Below are 25,106 nucleotides of genomic sequence, written 5' to 3'. Positions count from 1 at the left end.
TGAAATATTGTAACCCGCCATGATGTCACCTTCTGAAATTGGGGTAACCCGCTATGACGTCACCTGTTATTAATTCCACATACGGCCCAAATCTTAATAAATCTTCTTTTTAATGAACCTCCGAAAATCAAGGCGCTCGCGCCGTCACATATCCATTTCCTTGTCTCATCGATTCCCGCGCCTACCGTTTATCCTTCCAGTCCTATAAATAAGGCCACGGGTCCTCTTTCCATTCTCCCCTTCTCTTTCTCGTCTTCGTCTTCCTCCTCGCAGCGCACCAGCGCGCCCGAGCTCTGCCGCCGTCGACCTTCGTCCACTGCCTCGACTCCGGCCGCTGCATCACCCTGAATGGACCAGAACGCCGCGGCGCCCCTCCGCTATCCATCAGGACCGGTAAGCCTTCACCTTTCCTCGTAATAGATCTGTCCTTAGGGTTTCCTTGTTCGTCAGTGTTCATCACCGTTCCTCTTTCTCCTTCTAGATCGCATAGCTTTGATTTGAAAATAACACAGGTCCTGCACGGTAGCAGTTTTAGCACTTGTTTTTTGACACTAGAACATATCCTCATTACAGCAGATCTCATCTGGGCACCCCCACCTTTCTGCTGCCGCCACCTTAGGTTTAGAATTTATTTTCTTTTTCTGAACTGTCGTAGATCCAATCTTATAGCTTTAATCTGTGAAACCTGTTTGTCCCAACACTTAGTAAAATTTCACTCCGTCAGATCTTAGTTAACAGTAGTTGTCATGGCGGCTTACATCACCGGCTTATAAATGCCCACATATCATTAGTCCCCGTTTTAAGCCGCCATTCTGAACATATACTGCAGCTTTTTAACTTGCATCTTAATGAATCAATTTGAACCGGCAAAACTTTTTCTTCCCTTTAGGTTTCTCTTTTCATGATGCTGCCGAAGACAGTCACTTCGTGTAACTGGGTTCCCTCCATTGTCACTGAGAACACCTTCAAAGACTTTGTCAAAATTGGGTACTTGCCAGCAAAGAGTGTCATGCATTATCGCGCCCCTGTTCCAGGCGAAGAATGACCTCCGCCAAAGGATGACGAAGTCATTGTTTTTATTGACCACATGAATCGGGGCTTCTCACCACCCGACTCTAAATTTTTCCGAGACGTTCTGCACTTCTTTCAACTCCATCCTCAAGACATTGGACCTAATTCCGTGTCAAATATCTGCAACTTTCAAGTCTTTTGTGAAGTATACCTTCAAGAGGAGCCCAGTGTCGAACTCTTTAAGGAATTTTTCTATTTGAACTGCCAAAATGAGTTCACGAACGGGCCCAGCTTAGAACTTGGCGGAATCCCAATTCAACGCAGAAGAGACGCCATCTTCCCTTGTGCGTGCCTGCCGAGTCACCCCAAGGATTGGAATCAGACATGGTTTTACTGCAAGGATACCTCTCCGGCTGACGAGAATCCATTGCCGGGTTATCGTGCTGAACGTCTTGACCCGAAGCATAATCTTCCGGAAAAGCTTTCAGCCACTGAACGTAGAAAACTTGCACCCACCATTGCGAAGGTTAAGGCCTTGCTGGGAAACGGATTAACTGGCATTGACTTGGTCCAGTGCTGGGTCTCGTGGCGAATCATACCCTTGAGCCGCCGGTCCGGCTTAATGTGCGCTTATACAGGCGGTACCAAAGATCCATTACGCCACAGCCCCTTGCGTTTGACTAATGACGCAATTACCGATATGGTTAAAACTCTTCTGAATGAAGATTCCGAAGACTGCAGCAAAGTGGGTCTAAACCCTTTCTGCAAGCTTAATCCGCCGCCAGATGTAAGTCTCTAATTTACTTTACCTTTATCTCATTATTCAAATATTGTGTTAACTCAACCTTGCTGACATCTATAGGCTAAGTCGGATTTTTGCAAGGCAAAATATGACCATGAAGCTGCCAAAAAGGCCAGGGCTGCCAAGAAAGTCGCCAAGAAAAACACCAAGAAGCATAAGAAGAAACCAACTGCCTCTGAAATGCTTGAGCTAGATGACACCTCCAAGTCGGAGGTAGCCCTTGACTCTCTTGGCTCCTTTTTCAATTATCTTATTGACATTGATTACTCTCAGGATGATACGGGGGCCAGCCAAGCAGTTGAAGAAGAGGTAACTATTATTTCCTCCGACTCAGAGCCTTTGCCAAGACAGAAATTTCGACAAGTAACCCAGAAAGTAAGGTTTTCACACCCCTTAGCTCATTTGGATCCTCACTTTCTTTTGAAGCAACAGTAGCACGAGAGCCGGCGCCAGAGTCAGAACAGCGGAGGTGAAGAATTGTCCTCCGGCTTACCGAATACTCCGGTTCCACGGAAACGCCAAAATGAGGTTCTTCCAAACTTAACTTCTTTTTACCCACTGGCGGGTCTCTTTCGCCAGCCACTCAATTCCTCTGATTCAAAATACCAGGAGATTTCTCGTTCTTCCTCTGGCGATTCATCATAGACCCAGCTGCCAGCTTTCAAGACTGCCCCTGGGTAACAATAACCAACTTTATTCTGTACCTCTTTATACTCTGATAACTATACTGACTTGTCACGACCCATGTAGTGGACAAGCAAAGCCTAGCAAGAAGGCCAGGGTGACCAAGCCAACTGAGGCTCCTAAAGTTGTTGAAACGGAGTAGCAAGTCTCTGCACCTGAAGCTTCTGAAAAATAGCCAGACGAACCTACCTCTGATGCTCCACCTGAAATTCCTGATCCCTCCATTGATCATACCAACACCGAATCTTTGATCACTGAACCGTCAAGCTCACCTAAGCCGTCAGAGACTCATACTGATGATGTTCTGATCACCGGCTCCGGTTTTATAGAACCGAGAAATCCAACTATCTTGACCAAACAATCCGCCAAACAAGAGGTTATTGAAAGGCGGAAAGTGAGGTTTGATGTCTCCCACTATGCACAATTGAGCAGCAGTGAAATATTGTCTGGCTATCTGAACCAAGTACACTCCAGCCGCGATCTTGAAATTGAGATGGTGAAGCAGATGCATCAGAAACATGAGATATGAATTCCTGCTTAAATAAATTATATACATCCTGCCAGCCCCCAAGTCTACTGGCTATGATAAAATTGAATAGGCTGTAGACTTAGTAGAACTGTGAACATCTGTAGTGGAATCCGTCAAAAGCCGGCTTGTACCTTTATAATTAAGCCGGATTTCATCAATTAACATTGCACCCGTAGCCCCCAAGGTTTGGTTTAATCAGCATGAATGAGCCGGTCCTGTTTACCATTGTTGAAGAAAGGAGAGCTTATTTGTGTAGCCCCCATGAGTCGGCTGTGATTGTTTACAGCACAACCGGGTTATCATAAAGTAGTAAGAAGATACAAGCGATATGCATTAGCCCCCAAGTGCCAAGTAGTCTTGCTTGCAAAGTGCTTGGGACTTTATTCAGAAGAGCCGTTTACTTGAAGAAATTCTTTGACAGACATTAGCCCCCAAGTGCCAAGTGTTGTTGCTTGCAAAAGACTTGGGACTTATACTCTTGTAATCCGGATATAAATGTATTTGTAATTCTATGTTTGTAAAGAATACCACTGCTGAACTTCAATCACAACTGACCCGGCTGGAAAACCAAGAATCTGAAACCCGGAAGGCCGATTCAAAATTCCAATTTAGCGTGGCTGAGATGGAAAAGCTGAAGACCAGTTTTGAGGCGGAACGAAACACTTGGGGTAAAGAGAAAACTGCTTTAACGCAACGCTCTGAAAAAGCAGAGGCAGCTCTTCAAGAGGTGACCACTGAGCTCACCGGCTTAAGACACCGTGTATCTCAGATGGTTTCTGCTATCTTTGGTGAGTCGCCTTGCTAGTCATCAAAAGTGAATCCTTGTCGTGATAATATAAACCGCCATTAACCAATCTGTGATTTATTTAGGTCCCAGGAGCAACAACCTTAACCAAGACATGCTTGTGAAGCTCAAAGCTGTCTACACACTTGTCGAACAGCTGTACACCGGAGCTCAACGTGCATTGTCCGCAATTTCTCCAACGAATCAAGCGCCTACCCTTTTGATTGATGTCTTGAAAAAACTTTCTGTGCTGCCTGCCAGGTTTGATGAAATGAAACGGTCGTTTGCAAGAGCCGGTGCCGTGATGGCTTTGAGCCGGGCGAAGGCATGGGTACCAGAGCTTGACCCGTCTGAGGTAGCCACTGGATACCCAAGCTTGAAAGAAGATGGCACTTCATTTGATTAGAAGGACTACTCGGCTTGCGTGAAAGAAATACGTCCAATGGCGACTCTGATTGCCAATGACTCGGACCTTACAAAGTACCATCCGGCTTATAACAAGGAGAATCAGAAGATGCCGACCCCGGCTTATAGAGTGATGGATTTAATCCCCCCAATCCGTAAGCACACTTTTGCCCCTGAAGTTGAGTCGTCTGATCTTATAGATGACGAGGCTGAATTTCAAGCTTTATTTGGCATCGATTGGTCATCACCAAATTTTCAGACGGCGGAGGAGGACGAAGAACCGGAAAGGGATGACCTAGAGGCCTCCAATCAGCAAGGCCACGAAGAATGAACCGCCAAGCAGTTTATATATTGGTCCCTCTAAAAACACTTGATCTTATTTGGCTCGTGGAGTCATGTAATAGGGTAGTAAAAACTTGAATCTGTCATGCCATCGTGCATGTTTCTGTTTTTGTGCAACACTGCTGGTCGCTAGTTTGAGAAACCATCACTTTATGCTTATGACAGTATTGACCTTTGCAGATCAGATTTGATAATTATCCTGCACACAAACAAATCACAGGTGCCCTGGCAGCTTACCGCCGGGCAGGCCATCATACCCAATTGAAACCACTGGGGACGAATAGTCCATAACCAGGGCCGTTCTGACCATAATGCTGTCATAAGAAAATATCGTACTTGTGGTGTATATTTAGACCACACATTGAGCAGCACAATGCAGTCATAGTTTGTAGAGCTATAACTCCAAACATAAGAGTATGATACTCTGGCGACTTAGAGTCTGCCATCCTGGCGGGTTATAGAGACCCAAAAGATGCTTCAAATATGAGCCATAAGTAGGGCAGCTGGGCTCGACTTGTAAAAACCATAGGGCAAAGAAGAGATCATATAAAGAATATAAATAAGAAAAAAGAAATTCGAGGCGTTTGTAGGCCGCCACGCCTAAAGTATCTTCTTCGATGAAACTAGCCTGAGCCACTGGAAGGTACGTGCTTTCCGTGAGCTGTCACTCACAGTACCCAATCGACATTTGAACCCTGATAAAGTCAGGTCTTGTTTAAAGATAGACTTATCAGGAGTACGCGGGGTCAGAGTAGCAGCATGCATCACGGGCCGATTTATCCAAGTTTCAAGGAAAGTAGCTTATGAAGCCTGGATCTATCCTGACATCTGTAAGCCGTGCTCTCGCATGACAAGCTGCCGTTTGAACCTTAACAAGCTCAGATCTTTGGTCGAATACGCTGTAAAGATTGATCGTTAAGATTTCCACGGGTCAATCGGGGTTACCCGATGGAGTTGAGGCAGCGGGCTGCAGGTAGCATGACCCGGAAAGGTATGTTCTCTTTGGTCGAATACGCCTATGTTTGAACAAGATAACCTGGTTGAAAGGATCAATATAGTTGACTAGAGGGGGGGTGAATAGGCAACTAACAATTTTTAGCTTTTCTTTACCAATTTAAACTTTGCAGCAAAGTAGGTTGTCTAGATATGCAACTAGGTGAGAAACCTATATGATGCAACAACAATAAGCATACACGCAAGCAAGAGATAAGGCACAAACAAACTTGCACAAGTAAAGGCACGAGACAACCAAGAGTGGAGCCGGTGAAGACGAGGATGTGTTACCGAAGTTCCTTCCCTTTGAGAGGAAGTATGTCTCCGTTGGAGCGGTGTGGAGGCACAATGCTCCCCAAAAAGCCACTAGGGCCACCGTATTCTCCTCACGCCCTCACACAATGCGAGATGCCGTGATTCCACTATTGGTGCCCTTGAAGGCGGCGACCGAACCTTTACAAACAAGGTTGGGGCAATCTCCACAACTTAATTGGAGGCTCCCAACGATACCACGAAGCTTCACCACAATGGACTATGGCTCCACGGTGACCTCAACCGTCTAGGGTGCTCAACACCCAAGAGTAACAAGATCCACAAGGGATTAGTGGGGGGATTCAAATATCTCTTGGTGGAAGTGTAGATCGGGGCCTCCTGAACCAATCCCTAGAGAATCAACAAGTTTGATTGGCTAGGGAAGGAGATCGGGCGAAAATGGAGCTTAGAGCAACAATGGAGCTTGGAGGTGGAAGAGGTAGTCAACTAGAGGAGGAAGACACCCCTTATATAGTGGAAGAACAAATCCAACCGTTATCCACCAACTCAGCCTGCGCAGCGCAGTACTACCGCACCTGAGACGCGGTACTACCGCAGGGGCACGCGGTACTACCGCACTTGAGGCGCGGTACTACCGCAGGGGTACGCGGTACTACCGCAGAGCCCCGCGGTACTACCGCCCACGCAGCAGAGACCAGAATAGCCACACATGCACTAAGGCAGAGGGCGGTAGTACTGCTGGCGTGGTACTACCGCTCCCCCTTGCGATACTACCGCAAGGCAGGGGCTGTCCAGGGATGGGAAGGCAGGGATATAAAAAATTACATCCATGGCTACTTCCGCAGAGTTGGAGTCGATGCAAAAACCCGACGCGGTAGTACCGTAAGCTAGCCGCGGTACTACCGCGCGAGGTGCGGATGTAAAAAATTACATCCGTCCCTTACAGCCGCGTAGTTGCGGAACTAAGCAGGGACCACGGTACTACTGCTTACCAGAAGCGGTACTACCGTGGGGCCTTGCGGTACTACCGCACCAGCGGGCGGTACTACCGCAAGGTCCTGCGGTACTACCGCTCTGACGAGCAGTACTACTGCACTTCCTAGTTCGGCAGACAAGAGCTATAATTGCATAGACAAGGAAAACTTAGGATGCTCCAAAGGCAAGAGGAAAGGAGGTGCAAGGGACGATGTGTACATGATGAATCCATGCAACCTTTCCAAAGCGGACCCCCTCTTAATAGTACGGCTTCCCTACGACTCAATACCACCGAAAAGAACCGAAGAGAAACGCCGTCTTCAATAGCCTTTGAGGGGAACCCAATCATCTTGTGCCTAGTCAATATATCTGAAATATTTGATGCACATGATTAGTCCGCAAAAGCATTGTCATCAATCACCAAAACCAACTAAGGGATAAAAATGCCCTTATAATCTCCCCCTTTTTGGTGGATTGATGACAACACGAGATTTGCACGAGGGTATAACGCAAAGAGCAAGGGCAAACCCCAAGTCTCTAAAATATAGACGGGCCCCCCCTAGATGTGTGCTATCTCGATGAGTGCTTTGGACTGCACGGCACACATACTAGGATCAACACTCCCCCTATATTTTATAGACAGGGCAAATCTTGCAATTAGGCTAAAACTAAGCAAGATAGACAGGAGCAAAATGTAATAAGCACAAGATAGAATAAGCTCACTACGGTACGATAGAGTGCATATGTCTTACACCATATGATAGAAGGTCCTCACGAGCACAAACCAAAGCAAACGAAATAGACGAAGTTCAACTGACCCAAACACGACATAACTCGCAGCAAATCCTACACTCTCTCCCCCTTTGGCATCGAGACGCCAAAAAGGCAGAGAGGACACCTACAGCAATAGTGGTGGCTCAAGTGGAGTAGTCACTGGCACGCTCCTCGTCGGACTCTGCAGCTGGGATGGACTCCTCCTCAGACTTGGTCCACCGATAGCCCTGCTTGTGCAGCCATTCTGCCTCTGGGGTGATGTTCACCTCTGACCCGCTAGATATGCTCTCGCCAAAAGTCCTGAAAATCCGCTTGTCGCGGCGGCGAGTCTCCTTGGAAGCCACATGGGTCTGGTACTGCCCCTTGGCTTGCATACAGAACAACATCTTCATCTTGTTCTTCAGTCGCTTAGCCCAAGAAGGCTCAGAGGTGGGAGGGATGTAACCCTCAGAGCTGTCCTCATCTGCTGCCTCCTCCTCCTCCTCATCTGCATCCATGTCCATGGCAGCCATAGTATCAGCACGAGAGGTAGTGTTGGCCCACTGAGACTTGATACGGAGGTTGATGGGCTCATGCCGGATCCAACCAGGGGCCTCAAACTCATCCTGAGGGTAGACCCGCTCCCAAGTAGCCGAGATCAACTGAAACAAATAAGGTCCATAGATGGGGACCTTGCGGTTGTAGACCGCAAACCGAAGTTCAATCCACATGATATGTGAGACATCAAGTGGCTGTGTCTGAGAGTTGCGAGCATCTTCACACAAGAGCATCATATCCACCAGATAGGCATGCACCTTGTCCTTGTCCCCAACGCGTGGGAAGAGAGTGTTGCGGAAGATCCGGTGCATGATGTCAAGAAAGGAGTTGAGTACCCAAGTTGACTTGCCATTGGAGAGCTTCTTCTCCACAAGGTAGGGCATGAGCTTGTTCTTGTTGGCAGACTCGGGATTGGCATGAGGGCGAACACCTTGGGGTGTGGTGAGCCCCTCATCCAGAACCCCAAGCAGGGTCTTGAATTCCTTCCAGGTAGCAGTCAGATGTCAAGAAAGGAGTTGAGTACCCAAGCATGTTGATCCACTTCACCTCCACATGGGTATTTTGCTTGGCCTTGATGACATCCAGATAAATGAGATTCTGCTGCTTGGTCCAGAATAGATCATTCCCTCGAAAGTTAGCACGAGGGTTTCCATACGGATTGATCTTCCTCCGAGCGATGAACTCAGCAAGCGGTATCTCATCCATGCCCTTGGCGGGTTCCTTCTCATTAGTGGCAGAGGTCTTGGTTCTGCGTTGGGGGGCATTGGAGCCCTCTGCTACCTCTGTGTTGCGCATACGCTTGGATCCCTTGTCACGCCTTGGATTGGAGCAGCGAGCCGGAGCACCTGAGCCACCACCTAAACACACACCACAAAACAAACACGCACGAAACGCGAGAAGGATCAATGCAAAGACCACAGCAAAGCAGGAGAAACAAATAGACTTGGCACGTAAGAAGAGCCATCAGAGGGATTTGAGACAATGGTAGTAATGCGTGTTGTGCCACGTGCGGTAGTACCGCTCCAAGGAGCGGTAGTACCGGACGTGCGGTAGTACCGCACCCGCAGGGCGGTAGTACCGGACGTGCGGTAGTACCGCGCCAGTAGGGCGGTAGTACCGGACATGCGGTAGTACCGCACCTGAGGAGCGGTAGTACCGCACGGTTGCAGATCCGAAATAGCCATGGAGATCTGAGCACAACCGTGTCAACACGCGGTACTACGGTCGATCAAATCCATCACGGGACAACTATAGAAAGTATCAACACTACACAAAACTACTCTCCTACATCCTACTCTTGCATAGATTTGTCCTAAAATCTCAAGAACAACTTGCATCTCCCCAAAACCTAAAAGCAACAAGACGAACAAGAAAACGAGAGGGATTGGGGAGAAACCTTGTTCCATGGCAAGAGGGAGTGGGGGGGGGGAACGATCCCACCGGTCGGAATCCGAGGAGAGCGGCCAGAGACGGAGATCCGGCGAGGGCCTCCGGCGCCGTTCTTGAGCGAGAGAGAGAGAGACGAAGTGGGGAGAGAGATGAATGGGTATGGGGGAGTTAGAACTCCCCCTGCCCGTGTTTAACCCCCACGCGCCCTTGACCGCACGGTAGTACCGCACGTCATCGCGGTACTACCGCCCGGGTGGAAGTACCGCACCGAGGCCGTAGTACCGCTTCCCCAGGCGGCAGTAAAAGATTACTACCGCGCTGGGTGCGGAAGTATTGCTCACTCCTCTCGCGGTAGTACCGCACGTCATCGCGGTAGTACCGCCCGGGTGGAAGTAACGCACCGAGGCCGTAGTACCACTCCCCCAGGCGGCAATAAAAAATTACTGCCGCGCTGGGTGCGGAAGTACCGCGCGCCCCCTTGCGGTAGTACCGTGGCAGGCCGCGGTAGTACCGTGGGCTAAAAAAATAGTTTCAACCAAAGATAACTCCTAAGCACGGAACCTTCAAGCGAGAGACCACAATAAGGAACTAACACACTGGACACCACAAGCACGAGCGTGCCACGAAGAAGGAGAGGCAAGAACCAACACAGACCAAAAACGAGACACAACCTCTCCAAGGAGAGGGCGGTGGCCGGAGCCACCTATGTTTAAGTCAATTGGTATGGCACCGCGAAGAATTATCCTTGGGACCATGACCAAAACTCGTCTTTGAAGCACAAGTACCATCAAAAATGGCTAATGTGAAAGAGTTGATCACTTTATGCATAATGGGGGGAGGGAGAGTTCATTGAGAGAACAACACTCCCCCTATGTCCATGCCTACACCTAGATTAGACAACAAGTTGAGTGTGGTGGGGTGTGCAAGGGGTCAAGCAACATGGCTCGAATCAATGATATTTAGCTCATGCCTTAACTCGCGAAATCTTGCTTCATCCAAAGGCTTCGTGAAAATATCTGCAAGGTTATCATGGGTGTTGACGTAGTTGAGCTCGATCTCCCCTCGCCTAATGTGATCTCGGATGAAGTGATACCAAATCTCAATATGCTTCGTCTTGAAGTGTTGCACGGGGTTGAGAGAAATCTTGATGGCACTTTCATTATCACACCAAAGAGGAACTTTTTCACAAATGACACCGTAATCCTTTAAAGTTTGCCTCATCCATAAGAGTTGTGCACAACAACTCCCGGCCGCCACATACTCCGCTTCGGTGGACGAGAGAGACACACAACTTTGATTTTTAGAAGACCAACTTACCAAAGAGCAACCAAGGAATTGGCACCCTCCGGAAGTGGACTTCCTATCCACTTTGTCTCCCGCCCAATCGGAGTCCGAATATCCTACAAGATTGAAGTTTGCTCCTCTTGGGTACCATAAGCCAAAGTTTGGGGTATGAGCCAAATATCAAAAGATTCGCTTGACCGCCACAAAGTGGCTTTCCTTAGGTGCGGCTTGAAACCGTGCACAAATTCCCACACTCAACATGATATCCGGTCTAGATGCACAAAGATAAAGCAAGGAACCAATCATGGAGCGCTATACCTTTTGATCCACCGCTTTACCATTGGGATCGATGTCAAGTTGGCACTTGGTGGGCTTTGGAGTGGACGCCGGCTTGACATCACTTAGTTTGAATCTTGAGCATGTCTTGAGTGTATTTGTCTTGGTTGATGAAGGTTCCTTCTCTTCTTTGCTTTACTTCGAAACCGAGAAAGAACTTCAACTCTCCCATGGAAGACATCTTGAACTTTGAGGTCATGAGTGCGGCAAATTCCTCATTGAAAGCTTTGTTAGGGGAACTAAAGATAATGTCATTAACATATAGTTGGCATACAAACAACTCCCCTTTGACCTTCTTAGTAAAAAGAGTGGGGTCGATTAGCCCAAATTCAAACCCACGATCTTGTAACAACTCAGTAAGGTGGTCATACCACGCACGTGGGGCTTGTTTAAGGCCATAGAGTGCCTTATCGAGTTGATACACATGATCGGGAAAGTAGGGATCCTCGAACCCGGGGGGTTGCTTGACATAAACTAACTCATTAATGGGACCATTAAGAAAAGCACTCCTCACATCCATTTGTTGCAACTTAAAGTTGTGATGAGAAGCATAAGCAATCAACAAACGAATAGATTCAAGGCGAGCAACGGGAGCAAAGGTTTCACCGTAGACGATACCCTCGACTTGGGAGTAGCCTTGTGCCACCAATCGTGCCTTGTTGCGAATGATGGTCCCGTGAGAATCTTGCTTGTTCTTGAATATCCACTTGGTTCCAATGACATTGTGGTTCCCTGTTGGCCTCGGCACTAATCTCCACACCTTGTTGTACTCGAAGTTGTTGAGTTCTTCATGCATGGCATTAAGCCAATCCAGATCTTCGAGTGCTTCATATACCTTATGGGGTTCAACACAAGAGACAAACGCGTGATGTTCACAATAGTTTGCCAATTGTCTACGAGTGCTTACCCCCTTTTGAATGCTTCCAAGCACATTCTTCATGAGATGACCCTTGGTGGAGAGCTTGGATGTAATCTTGGCGGCACGACGCTCCAATTCCTCCTCGGTGGTGAGTCGAGGAGCGGTCACTTGATCATCTTGAGCGCCGTCTTGAGCTTGTTCTTGATCTTGAACTTGCTCGGAGGAGAGAACTTGACCTTGGGCATCACTTGGTGTGTCACCACCGTCTTGAGCATGATCTTGCCCTTGGTCTTGTTCATGAGGTTGAGGGTCTTCATTTTGTTCTTCGGAAGCGTGTGGGCCTTGGGTTGGTGATGGCTCCACTTGGGTGGAGCATTGTCCTTCTCCTTCGGCCACAAGGGGTTCCTCAATGGGTAGTATAAAACCAACACCCATTCTTCTTATGGCTTGAGGAGGAATTTCATCACCTACATCACAAGTGGCACTTTGCTCCACTTGGGAGCCGTTATTCTCATCAAACTCCACGTTACACGTCTCCTCAATAAGTCCCGTAGATTTATTGAGGACACGGTAAGCATGAGAGTTTGTAGCATAACCAACAAATATGCCCTCATAAGATCTAGCCTCAAATTTAGACAACCGAACACCTTTCTTGAGAATGAAACACTTACACCCGAACACCTGAAAGTACTTGAGGTTGGGTTTGTTACCGGTGAGTATCTCATATGGAGTCTTGTTCAAGCCCTTGCGGAGGTAGAGCCGATTGGATGCATGACACGCGGTGTTGATGGCTTCGGCCCAAAAGTTGTATGGAGACTTGAACTCCGCCATCATAGTCCTTGCCGCATCCATCAACGTCCGGTTCTTTCTCTCCGCAAAACCGTTTTGTTGAGGGGTGTAAGGTGCGGAATATTGATGCTTGATCCCCTCATCACTAAGAAACTCATCCAAGGTGTAGTTCTTGAACTCGGTGCCGTTGTCACTTCTTATTGTCAAGATCTTTGTATTGTGTTGACGTTGGGCTTCATTCGCAAAGTCAATGACGGTTTGTTGGGTCTCGCTCTTCCTCTTGAAGAAATACACCCAAGTGTATCTTGAATAGTCATCCACAATCACCAAGCAATACTTCCTACCCCCAAGACTATCAAAGGATGGAGGCCCAAAGAGATCCAAATGAAGGAGCTCCAAAGGCCTCTTCGAGTAAATGATAGTTGTGGGAGGGTGAGCCGTCTCATGTAGCTTTCCTTCGATACAAGCACTGCAAGCACGATCTTTAGCAAAACTAACATTCGTTAGTCCACGGACATGGTCCCCCTTGAGAAGACTTTGCAAAGATCTCATATTGATATGGGCTAACCGGCGATGCCAAAGCCATCCCACGTCAACTTTAGCCATTAGGCATGTCGCGGTCTTAGTGGGTCGCTCCGAAAAGTTAATCACATAGAGACCGTTTTCGACATGCCCAACAAAGGCTACTTTAAGAGTCTTGCTCCACAAGAGGGCCACGGTATCAATATCAAAGAAAGTGGCAAAGCCCATGATTGCAAGTTGACGAACGGAAAGTAAATTGTATGCAAGGGACTCAACTAGCATGACCTTCTCGATCGTGAGATCATGAGAAATGACAACTTTGCCGAGTCCCAATACCTTAGAAGACGAGGCATCACCCCACTCGACATTGGTGGGAATAGATGGAATCTTGTGCACGTCCACCACCAAGTCCTTGCTTCCGGTCATATGATTTGTAGCTCCACTATCGAGCAACCATGATCCCCCACCGGAAGCAAACACCTACAAGAGATCAATGCTTGGTTTTAGGTACCCATTTTGTAATGGGTCCTTTGATGTTAGTAAGAAGGGTCTTAGGAACCCAAATAGACCATTCAATATACTCATGAGGAGAACCAACAAATTTGGCATAAACATGCCCATCACTAGCACGACATAGCACATAAGAAGGATTAAAGTCGCCGGCTTTGTTGGAAGGGGTGGCATTGCCCTTCTTGACACCGCCACCCTTCGCATTGTTCTTCTTCTCCTTGGAAGCACCCTCTCCCTCCTTCACAAAAGTTTGCTTGAGAGGAGGAGGTCGTTTGGTCTTGTCATTCTTCTTCTTGTTCTTGGGCTTGGGTGCGAACCCAATCCCCTCCTTGGCCACAACTTCCTTTTGATTGCTCAAAAGGTCGTTGAGGTTCTTCTCACCTTGTATGCATGACACAAGGCCTTTCTCAAGTTGCTCCTTCAACTTAGCATTCTCCTCAACAAGATGCACATGCTCACAACAAGGATTAGTAGCATTTGCGTTATCAATTAACACCATATGAGGAAAGGTGGCTTTCTCCTTAGTTAGCTTCACTTGGAGTTGATCATGAGACTCCTTGAGGCTAGCATGAACACCCTTCAAGACTTTGTGAGCCTTGTCAAGAATGTCAAACTCCTCTTTGAGTCTAGCAAGATCAACCCCAAGCTTTGCCTTCTCGGAGTTTAGCACACGAGAAACAACAAGAGCATGATCAAGATCTTTCTTTAACTTAGCATGATCATCGTTGTATGACTCCTCAAGAGCCAAAAGAAGACCACGCTCTTCGTCAAGAGCATTGGAAAGATCCGAAATCTCATCGGCATAGTCACGACTATGCCCCTCCATCTTAGAGATGGTGTCTTCATGAGCCTCGATCATGTCATTGGCTTCACCAAGTTGTTCCAAGAGAGCAACGAAGTGCTTCTTGGATTTACCCTTGAGTTTAGCCATAAAGGTCTCAAACTCATTTTCCTCCACATTTGTCCCCTCATGTTCATCAATGCTATCCGTCGAAGAAGGATGATTAATGATGGTAGTTTTGATGTTGGGGGTTACCTTGTTGGTGGCTTTAGCCATGAGGCACTTGGCGGCGATGTTCTCATTGGGTGAGTCGAAGAGAGACATCCGTGGAGTCATCGCAATGGCCACAGAGGCCATGGCAACCGACTCACCATCTTCATCATCGTCATCATCCTCGTTGTACTCTTCTTGTACGACTAATGCCTTGGGAGGAGTCTTCTTGGTGAAGTTGCTCTTGTTGCGGAACGACTTGGCCTTGTCCTTTCGGATGAGCTTGCCACCATTGTCTTCCCTCTTCTCGTAAGGGGACTCCGCAACAAAGTGGCTCACATTGCCACTATTGAAGCAAGTCCTCACCCATTGCTTGCCCTTTGCGCCACTTGAATTGTTCTTGTTGAATTTTGGCCTTGAGTTCTTCTTGCTCTAAAATTGCCTTGAAGCAAGAGCCTTGTGTTCATGATAGGCATACTTCGTATCTTCGAGGTTGCCCTCCTCTTCTTCCTCTTCATCCTCTTCCTCCATACTAACCTTGGCCTTTAGAGCAAGGTTGGGCTTCTTTACTCTTTGAGAGCGAAGAACCGCATTGTCGGCGGTCTTGTCCAAGATGCTCATAGCAACGAACTCATCCAACACTTCACTTGAGGACAAGGTGTGGAAGTCCGGCCTTTGACGAATGACGGAGGACATGGCTTTGTGGTAGGGCATCATTGCCTTGAGGAATTTGCGCTTGATCCAATTGTCATCCGTGTCTTTACTTCCATGATCTCGGAGAGAGACCGCGAGTTTGGTTACTCTCCAAAAAGCTCACGAGGTTCTTCATCTTCTTTCATTGCAAACTCATCGGCTTCATCTTGCACCACTTCATAGTTGGAGCGTTGAATGCTTGCGCTTCCCCGATAGAGGGAAACAACTTGGAGCCAAGCATCTTTGGCCACGGTGTAGGGCCGGAGATGAGGAAGATCTTCGGGTGGGATTGCTTCTTGGATGATGAAGAGAGCATTCTCATTGAATAGATGATCCACAACTTCTCTAGGAGTGAAGTTACTTCGGTCATGCGGATAAAAACCTTCTTCAATGATTCTCCAATGGTTAGTGTTCACATGATTTAAATTACGCTTAAAACGATAGACCCAAGAATCAAAATCTACATTCTTCTCAATCTTCGGAGCCGGGCCGGCATGATTTAAATGAGTGGAAGGGAGCGGTCCACCATAGACAGGTGGAGGTTCCACATGGGCAAAGATGCCGGTGCCATTTTTACCACTAGAAGAAGGAGCTTTCTCGCTAGTAGCTTCCCCTTTGTCGGAGGTAGCATCCGTCACCTTGTTGGCGGGATCACCCACTTTCAACGGTGCGGTGGAAAGTTTAAGCCCTTCTAAGTAATTATTAAACATGCTTTCGACCTCGGTAGTCATGGAGGTTTTGAATGTGTCCAACGCCACATTTAATTCCTCACGAGAGACCGTGGTTCACCCATCTCCCGTAGACGAGACCGGACTCACACCGGAGTGCTCCTCCACACCGTCTACGACGTCAACCATACTCTTCGGACGGCAAAGTCCTTAATAAAGAGACGAGGCTCTGATACCAATTGAAAGGATCGATATAGTTGACTAGAGGGGGGGTGAATAGGCAACTAACAATTTTTAGCTTTTCTTTACCAATTTAAACTTTGCAGCAAAGTAGGTTGTCTAGATATGCAACTAGGTGAGCAACCTATATGATGCAACAACAATAAGCATACACGCAAGCAAGAGATAAGGCACAAATAAACTTGCACAAGTAAAGGCAGGAGATAACCAAGAGTGGAGCCGGTGAAGACGAGGATGTGTTACCGAAGTTCCTTCCTTTTGAGAGGAAGTACGTCTCTGTTCGAGCGGTGTGGAGGCACAATGCTCCCCAAGAAGCCACTAGGGCCACCGTATTCTCCTCACGCCCTCACACAATGCGAGACGCCGTGATTCCACTATTGGTGCCCTTGAAGGCGGCGACCGAACCTTTACAAACAAGGTTGGGGCAATCTCCACAACTTAATTGGAGGCTCCCAATGACACCACGAAGCTTCACCACAATGGACTATGGCTCGACGGTGACCTCAACCGTCTAGGGTGCTCAACACCCAAGAGTAACAAGATCCACAAGGGATTAGTGGGGGGATTCAAATATCTCTTGGTGGAAGTGTAGATCGGGGCCTCCTCAACCAATCCCTAGAGAATCAACAAGTTTGATTGGCTAGGGAAGGAGATCGGGCGAAAATGGAGCTTAGAGCAACAATGGAGCTTGGAGGTGGAAGAGGTAGTCAACTAGAGGAGGAAGACACCCCTTATATAGTGGAAGAACAAATCCAACCGTTATCCACCAACTCAGCCTGTGCAGCGCGGTACTACCGCAGGGGCACGCGGTACTACCGTACCTGAGGCGCGGTACTACCGCAGGGGTACGCGGTACTACCGTAGAGCCCCGCGGTACTACCGCCCACGCAGCAGAGACCAGAACAGCCACACATGCACTAAGGCAGAGGGCGGTAGTACTGCTGGCGCGGTACTACCGCTCCCCCTTGCGGTACTACCGCAAGGCAGGGGCTGTCCAGGGATGGGAAGGCACGGATATAAAAAATTACATCCGTGGCTACTTCCACAGAGTTGGAGTCGATGCAAAAACCCGACACGGTAGTACCGTAAGCCAGCCGCGGTATTACCGCGCGAGGTGCGGATGTAAAAAATTACATCCGCCCCTTACAACCGCGTAGTTGCGGAACTAAGCAGGCACCACGGTACTACCGCTTACCAGAAGCGGTACTACCGTGGGGCCTTGCGGTACTACCGCACCATTGGGCGGTACTACCGCAAGGTCCTGCGGTACTACCGCTCTGACGAGCAGTACTACCGCACTTCCTAGTTTGGCAGACAAGAGCTATAATTGCATAGACAAGGAAAACTTAGGATGCTCCAAAGGCAAGAGGAAAGGAGGTGCAAGGGACGATGTCTACGTGATGAATCCACCCAACCTTTCCAAAGCGGACCCCTCTTAATAGTACGGCTTCCCTACGAGTCAATACCACCGAAAAGAACCGAAGAGAAACGCCGTCTTAAATAGCCTTTGAGGGGAACCCAATCTTCTTGTGCCTAGTCAATATATCTGAAATATTTTATGCACATGATTAGTCCGCAAAAGCATTGTCATCAATCACCAAAACCAACTAAGGGATAAAAATGCCCTTACACTAGTCAAGAGGGTAGTAATGCTTGAAGGAAATATGCCCTAGAGGCAATAATAAAATTATTATTTATTTCCTTATTTCATGATAAATGTTTATTATTCATGATAGAATTGTATTAACCGGAAACTTAGTACATGTGTGAATACATAGACAAAACAAAGTGTCCCTAGTATGCCTTTACTTGACTAGTTCGTTTATCAAAGATGGTTATGTTTCCTAACCATAGACATGTGTTGTCATTTGATGAATGGGATCACATCATTAGGGGAATGATGTGATGGACAAGACCCATTCGTTAGCTTAGCATTATGATCGTTACAGTTTCATTGCTACTGCTTTCTTCATGACTTATACATGTTCCTCAGACTATGAGATTATGCAAATCCCGAATACCGGAGGAACACCTTGTGTGCTATAAAACATCACAATGTAACTGGGTGATTATAAAGATGCTCTAAAGGTGTCTCCGATGTTGTTTGTTGAGTTGGCATAGATCGAGATTAGGATTTGTCACTCCGTGTATCGGAGAGGTATCTCTAGGCCCTCTCGGTAATGCACATCACTATAAGCCTTGCAAGCATTGTGACTAATGAGTGAGTTGCGGGATGATGCATTACAGAACGAGTAAAGAGACTTGCCGGTAACGAGATTGAACTAGGTATTGAGATACCGACGTTCGAATCTTGGGAAAGTAACATACCGATGACAAAGGGAACAACGTATGTTGTTATGCGGTTTGACTGATAAAAATCTTCATAGAATATGTAGGAACCAATATGAGCATCAAGGCTCCACTATTGGTTATTGACTGGAGATGAGTCTCGGTCATGTCTACATAGTTCTCGAACTTGTAGGGTCTGCACGCTTAACGTTCTGTGACGATTTGTATTATGAGTTATGTGATTTGATGACCGAAGTTTGTTCGGAGTCCCAGATGAGATCGGGGACATGACGAGGAGTCTCGAAGTGGTCGAGACGTAAAGATCGATATATTGGAAGGCTATATTCGGACATCAGAAAGGTTCCGAGTGATTCAGGTATTTTTGGAGTACCAGAGAGTTATGGGAATTCGTATTGGGCCTTAATGGGCCATACGGGAGAGGAGAGAAAGGCCTCAAGGGTGGCCGCGCCCCTTCCTCATGGACTGGTACGAATTGGACTAGGGAAAGGGGGCGCCCCTTCCTTCCTTCTCCTTCTCCCTTCCCTTTTTCCTATTCCATGTGGGATGTGGAATCCTACTAGGACTAGGGAGTCCTAGTAGGACTCCACACTTTAGGCGCACCCTATGAAGGCCGGCCTCCTCCTTCCTCCATCCTTTCTTTATGTGGCCAGGGGGCACCCCATAGACACACAAGTTGATCATTGATCCCTTAGCCGTGTGCGGTGCCCCCCTCCACCATAATCCACCTCGGTCATATCGTCGTAGTGCTTAGGCGAAGCCCTGCGCCGGTAGCTTCATCATCATTGTCATCATGCCGTCGTGCTGACAAAGCTCTCCCTCGATACTCTGCTGTATCGTGAGTTCGTGGGATGTCACCGAGCCGAACGTGTGCAGATCGCGGAGGTGCCGTACTTTCGGTGCTTGGATCGGTCGATCGTGAAGACATATGACTACATCAACCACGTTGTCATAACGCTTCCGCTTACGGTCTACGAGGCTACGTAGACAACACTCTCCCCTCTCGTTGCTATGCATCACCATGATCTTGCATGTGCGTAGGAAATTTTTGAAATTACTACATTCCCCAACAGTGGCATCCGAGCCAGGTTTATGCGTAGATGTTGTATGCACGAGTAGAACACAAGTGAGTTGTGGGCGATAATAGTCATACTGCTTATCGGCATGTCATACTTTGATTCGGCGGTATTGTTGGATGAAGCGGCCCGGACCGATATTACGCGTACGCTTACGCGAGACTGGTTCTACCGACGTGCTTCGCACACAGGTGGCTGGCGGGTGTCAGTTTCTCCAACTTTAGCAGAATCGAGTGTGACTTCGCCTGGTCCTTGTTGAAGGTTAAAACAACACATACTTGATGAAAAATCATTGTGGTTTTGATGCGTAGGTAAGAAAGGTTCTTGCTCAGCCCGTAGCAGCCACGTAAAACTTGCAACAACAAAGTAGAGGACGTCTAGCTTGTTTTTGCAGGGCATGTTGTGATGTGATATGGTCAAGACGTGATGAGATATACATTGCTGTATAAGATGATCATGTTTTGTTGAAGTAATTGGCAACTGGCAGAAGCCTTATGGTTGTCTCTTTATTGCATAAGATGCAAGTGCCAAATAATTGCTTTACTTTATCGCTATGCGATAGCAATAGTTGCAAAAGCAATAGTTGGCGAGACGACCATGTGACCACACGTTGATAGAGATCATGATGATGGAGATCATGGTGTCATGCCGGTGATGATGGCGATCATGACGGTACTTTGGAGATGGAGATCAAAGGCATAAAATGATGATGGCCATATCATGTCACATATTTTGATTACATGTGATGTTTATCTTTTATACATCTTATTTTGCTTAGTTCGGCGGTAGCTTTATAGGATGATCCCTTACTAAAATTTTAAGGTATAAGTGTTCTCCCTGAGTATGCACCGTTGCGACAGTTCTTCGTGCTGAGACACCACGTGATGATCGGGTGTGATAAGCTCTGCGTTCACATACAACGGGTGCAAGCTAGTTTTGGACACGCAGAATACTCAGGTTAAACTTGACGTGCCTAGCATATGTAGATATGGCCTCGGAACACTGGAGACCGAAAGTTCGAGCGTGAATCATATAATAGATATGATCAACATAGTGATGTTCACCATTGAAAACTACTCCATCTCACGTGATGATCGGACATGGTTTAGTTGATTTGGATCACGTGATCATTTAGATGACTAGAGGGATGTCTATCTAAGTGGGAGTTCTTAAGTAATATGGTTAAATAAACTTTAATTTATCATGAACTTAGTCCTGTAGTTTCCCGTTTATTTTTGATATGTTCCTAGAGAAAAATTAAGTTGAAAAATGTTAGTAGCAATGATGCGGACTAGATCCATGATCTGAGGATTATCCTCATTGCTGCACAGAAGTATTATGTCCTTGATGCACCGCTAGGTGACAGACCTATTGCAGGAGCAGATGTAGACGTTATGAACGTTTGACAATGCTCAGTAGGATGACTACTTGATAGTTTAGTGCACCATGCTTTACGGCTTAGAACCGGGACTTCAAAAACGGTTTGAACGCCGCGGAGCATATGAGATGTTCCAAGAGTTGAAATTGGTATTTCAGACTCATGCCCGTGTTAAGAGGTATGAGACCTCTGACAAAGTACTTTGCCTACAAGATGGAGGAGAATAGCTCAGCTAGTGAGCATGTGCTCAGAATGTGTGAGTACTACAATCACTTGAATCAAGTGGGAGTTAATCTTCCCGATAAAATAGTGATTGAAAGAGTTCTCTAGTCACTATCGCCAAGTTACTAGAACTTCGTGCTGAACTATAATATGCAAGGGATAACGGAAACGATTCCAAAGCTCTTCGCGATGCTAAAATTGGCGAAGGTAGAAATCAAGAAAAGCATCAAGTGTTGATGGTTAACAAGACCACTAGTTTCAAGAAAAGGGGAAAAGAATACAAAGGGAACTTCAAAAGAATGACAAACAAGTTGTCACTCCCGTGAAGAAACCCAAAGCTAGACTCAAGCCTGAAACTGAGTGCTTCTACTGCAAAGGAAATGGTCACAGGAAGTGGAACTACCCCTAGATACTTGGCGGATAAGAAGGATGGCAAAATGAACAAAGATATATTTGATATATATGTTATTGATGTGTACTTTACTAGTGTTTATAGCAACCCCTCGGTATTTGATACTAGTTCAGTTGTTAAGAGTAGTAACTCGAAACGGGAGTTGCAAAATAAACAGAGACTAGTTAAGGGCGAGGTGATGATATGTGTTGGAAGCAATTCCAAGGTTGATAAGATCACCATCGCACACTCCCTTTACCTTCGGGATTAGTGTTGAACCTAAAATAAATGTTATTTGTTGTTTGCGTTGAGCATGAATACAATTGGACCATGTTTATTGCAATACGGCTATTCATTTATGTCAAAGAATAATTGTTGTTCTATTTACATGAATAAAACCTTCTATGGTCATACACTCAATATAAATGGTTTATTGAATCTCGATCGTAGTGATACACGTATTCATAATATTGAAGCCAAAAGATGCGAAGTTAATAATGATAGTGCAACTTATTTGTGGCACTGCCGTTTATGTCATTTTGGTGTAAAGCGCATGATGAAACTCCATGCTGATGGGCTTTTGGAATCACTTGATTATGAATCACTTGATGCTTGCGGACCATGCCTCATGGGCAAGATGACTAAGACTCCGTTCTTTGGAACAATGGAGCGAGCAACTGACTTATTAGAAATAATACATACTGATGTATGCGGTCCGATGAGTGTTGAGGCTCGCAGCGGGTATCGTTATTTTCTGACCTTCACAGATGATTTGAGAAGATATGGGTATATCTACTTGATGAAACATAAGTCTGAAACATTTGAAAAGTTCAAAGAATTTCAGAGTGAAGTGGAAATCATCGTGACAAGAAAATAAAGTTTCTACGATCTGATCGCGGAGACAAATATTTGAGTTACGAGTTTGGTCTTCAATTAAAACAATGTGGAATAGTTTCAGAAATTCGTGCCACCTGGAACACCACAGCATAATGGTGTGTCCGAATGTCATAACTGTACGTTATTGGATATAGTGCAATCTATGATGTTTCTTACCGATTTACCACTATCGTTTTGGGGTTATGCATTAGAGACAGCTGCATTCACGTTAAAAAGTGCACCATCCAAATCCGTTGAGACGACACTGTATGAACTATGGTTTAGCAAGAAACCTAAGCTGTCATTTCTTAAAGTTTGGGGTTGCAATGCTTATGTGAAAAAGTTTCAACCTGATAAGCTCGAACCCAAATCGGAGAACTGCGTCTTCATAAGATACCCAAAAGAAAATGTTGGGTACACCTTCTATCACAGATCCGAAGGCAAGATCTTTGTTGCTAAGAATGGATTCTTTCTAGAGAAGGAGTTTCTCTCGAAAGAAGTGAGTGGGAGGAAAGTAGAACTTGATGAGGCAACTGTACTTGCTCCCTTATTGGAAAGTAGTTCATCACAGAAATCTGTTCCTGTGACTCCTACACCAATTAGTGAGGAAGCTAATGATGATGATCATGTAACTTCAGATCAAGTTACTACCAAACCTCGTAGGTCAACCAGAGTAAGATCCGCACAAGAGTGGTACGGTAATCCTGTTCTGGAGGTCATGTTACTTGACCATGACGAACCTACGAACTATGAGGAAGTGATGATGAGCCCAAATTCCGCGAAATGGCTTGAGGCCATGAAATCTGAGATGGGATCCATGTATGAAAACAATGTATGGACTTTGGTGGAATTGCCCGATGATCGGCAAGCTATTGAGAATAAATGGATCTTCAAGAGGAAGACGAACGCTGATGGTAGTGTTACTATCTACAAAGCTCGACTTGTCGCGAAAGGTTTTGACAAGTTCAAGGTGTTGACTACAATGAGTTTTTCTCCCTCATAGCGATGCTTAAGTCTGTCCGAATCATGTTAGCAATTGCCGCATTTTATGAAATCTGGCAAATGGATAAACAAAACTGCATTCCTTAATGGATTTATTAAAGAAGAGTTGTATATGATGCGACCAGAAGGTTTTGTCAATCCCTAAAGGTGCTAACAAAATATACAAGCTCCAGCGATCCATCTATGGACTGGTGCAAGCATCTCGGAGTTGGAATATACGCTTTGATAAGTTGATCAAAGCATATAGATTTATACAGACTTGCGGTGAAGCCTGTATTTACAAGAAAGTGAGTGGGAGCAGTACAACCTTTCTGATAAGTATATGTGAATGACATATTGTCGATCGAAAATGATGTAGAATTTTCTGGAAAGCATAAAGGAGTGTTTGGAAGGAGTTTTTCAAAGAAAGACCTCAGTGAAGTTGCTTACATATTGAGCATCAAGATCTATAGAGATAGATCAAGACGCTTGATAAGTTTTTTTTCAATGAGTACATACCTTGACAAGTTTTTGAAGTAGCTCAAAATGGAACGGTCAAAGAAAGAGTTCGTGTCTGTGTTGCAAGGTGTGAAGTTGAGTAAGACTCAAAGCCCGACCACGACAGAAGATAGAGAGAGAATAAAAGTCATTCCCTATGCCTCAGCCATAGGTTGTATAAAGTATGCCATGTTGTGTACCAGACCTATTGTATACCCTGCCCTGAGTATGGCAAGGGAGTACAATTTTTGATCTAGGAGTAGATCACTGGACAGCGGTCAAAATTATCCTTAGAGGACTAAGGAAATATTTCTCGGTTATGGAGGTGATAAAGAGTTCGTCATAAAGAGTTACATCAATGCAAGATTTGACACCGATCTAGATGACTCTAAGTCACAATCTGGATACATATTGAAAGTGGGAGCAATTAGCTAAAGTAGCTCCGTGCAGAGCATTGTAGACATAGAAATTTGTAAAATACATACGGATCTGAATTTGGCAGACCCGTTGACTAAACTTCTCTCACAAGCAAAACATGATCACACCTTAGTACTCTTTTGGTGTTAATCACATGGCGATGTGAACTAAGATTACTGACTCTAGTAAACCCTTTTAGTGTTGGTCACATGGCGATGTGAACTATGGGTGTTAATAACATGGTGATGTGAACTATTGGTGTTAAATCGCATGGCGATGTGAACTAGATTATTGACTCTAGTGCAAGAGGGAGTCTGAAGGAAATATGCCCTAGAGGCAATAATAAAGTTATTATTTATTTCCTTATTTCATGATAAATGTTTATTATTCATACTAGAATTGTATTAACCGGAAACTTAGTACATGTGTGAATACATAGAAAAAACAAAGTGTCCCTAGTATGCCTCTACTTGACTAGTTCGTTTATCAAAGATGGTTATGTTTCCTAACCATAGACATGCGTTGTCATTTGATGAACGTGATCACATCATTAGGAGAATGATGTGATGG

General features: G+C 46.1%; 1 protein-coding gene across 1 annotated transcript in view; it reads left to right on the top strand.

The window, feature by feature from the left end:
- The first annotated feature begins 348 nt into the window (after nt 1-348).
- Nucleotides 349-25,106, top strand: part of LOC123160637 (putative protein TPRXL) — a 75,885-nt gene continuing 51,127 nt past the window's right edge. The window contains exons 1-3 of the mRNA XM_044578463.1: nt 349-393; nt 1,874-2,026; nt 2,087-2,122. Coding sequence (XP_044434398.1) covers nt 349-393; nt 1,874-2,026; nt 2,087-2,122 — 234 coding nt within the window. The remainder of the gene's footprint in view (nt 394-1,873; nt 2,027-2,086; nt 2,123-25,106) is intronic.

This window comes from Triticum aestivum, chromosome 1D, assembly GCF_018294505.1.
Source record: "Triticum aestivum cultivar Chinese Spring chromosome 1D, IWGSC CS RefSeq v2.1, whole genome shotgun sequence".
NCBI lineage: Eukaryota > Viridiplantae > Streptophyta > Magnoliopsida > Poales > Poaceae > Triticum > Triticum aestivum.
This window is presented reverse-complemented; position numbering and strand designations above follow the sequence as displayed.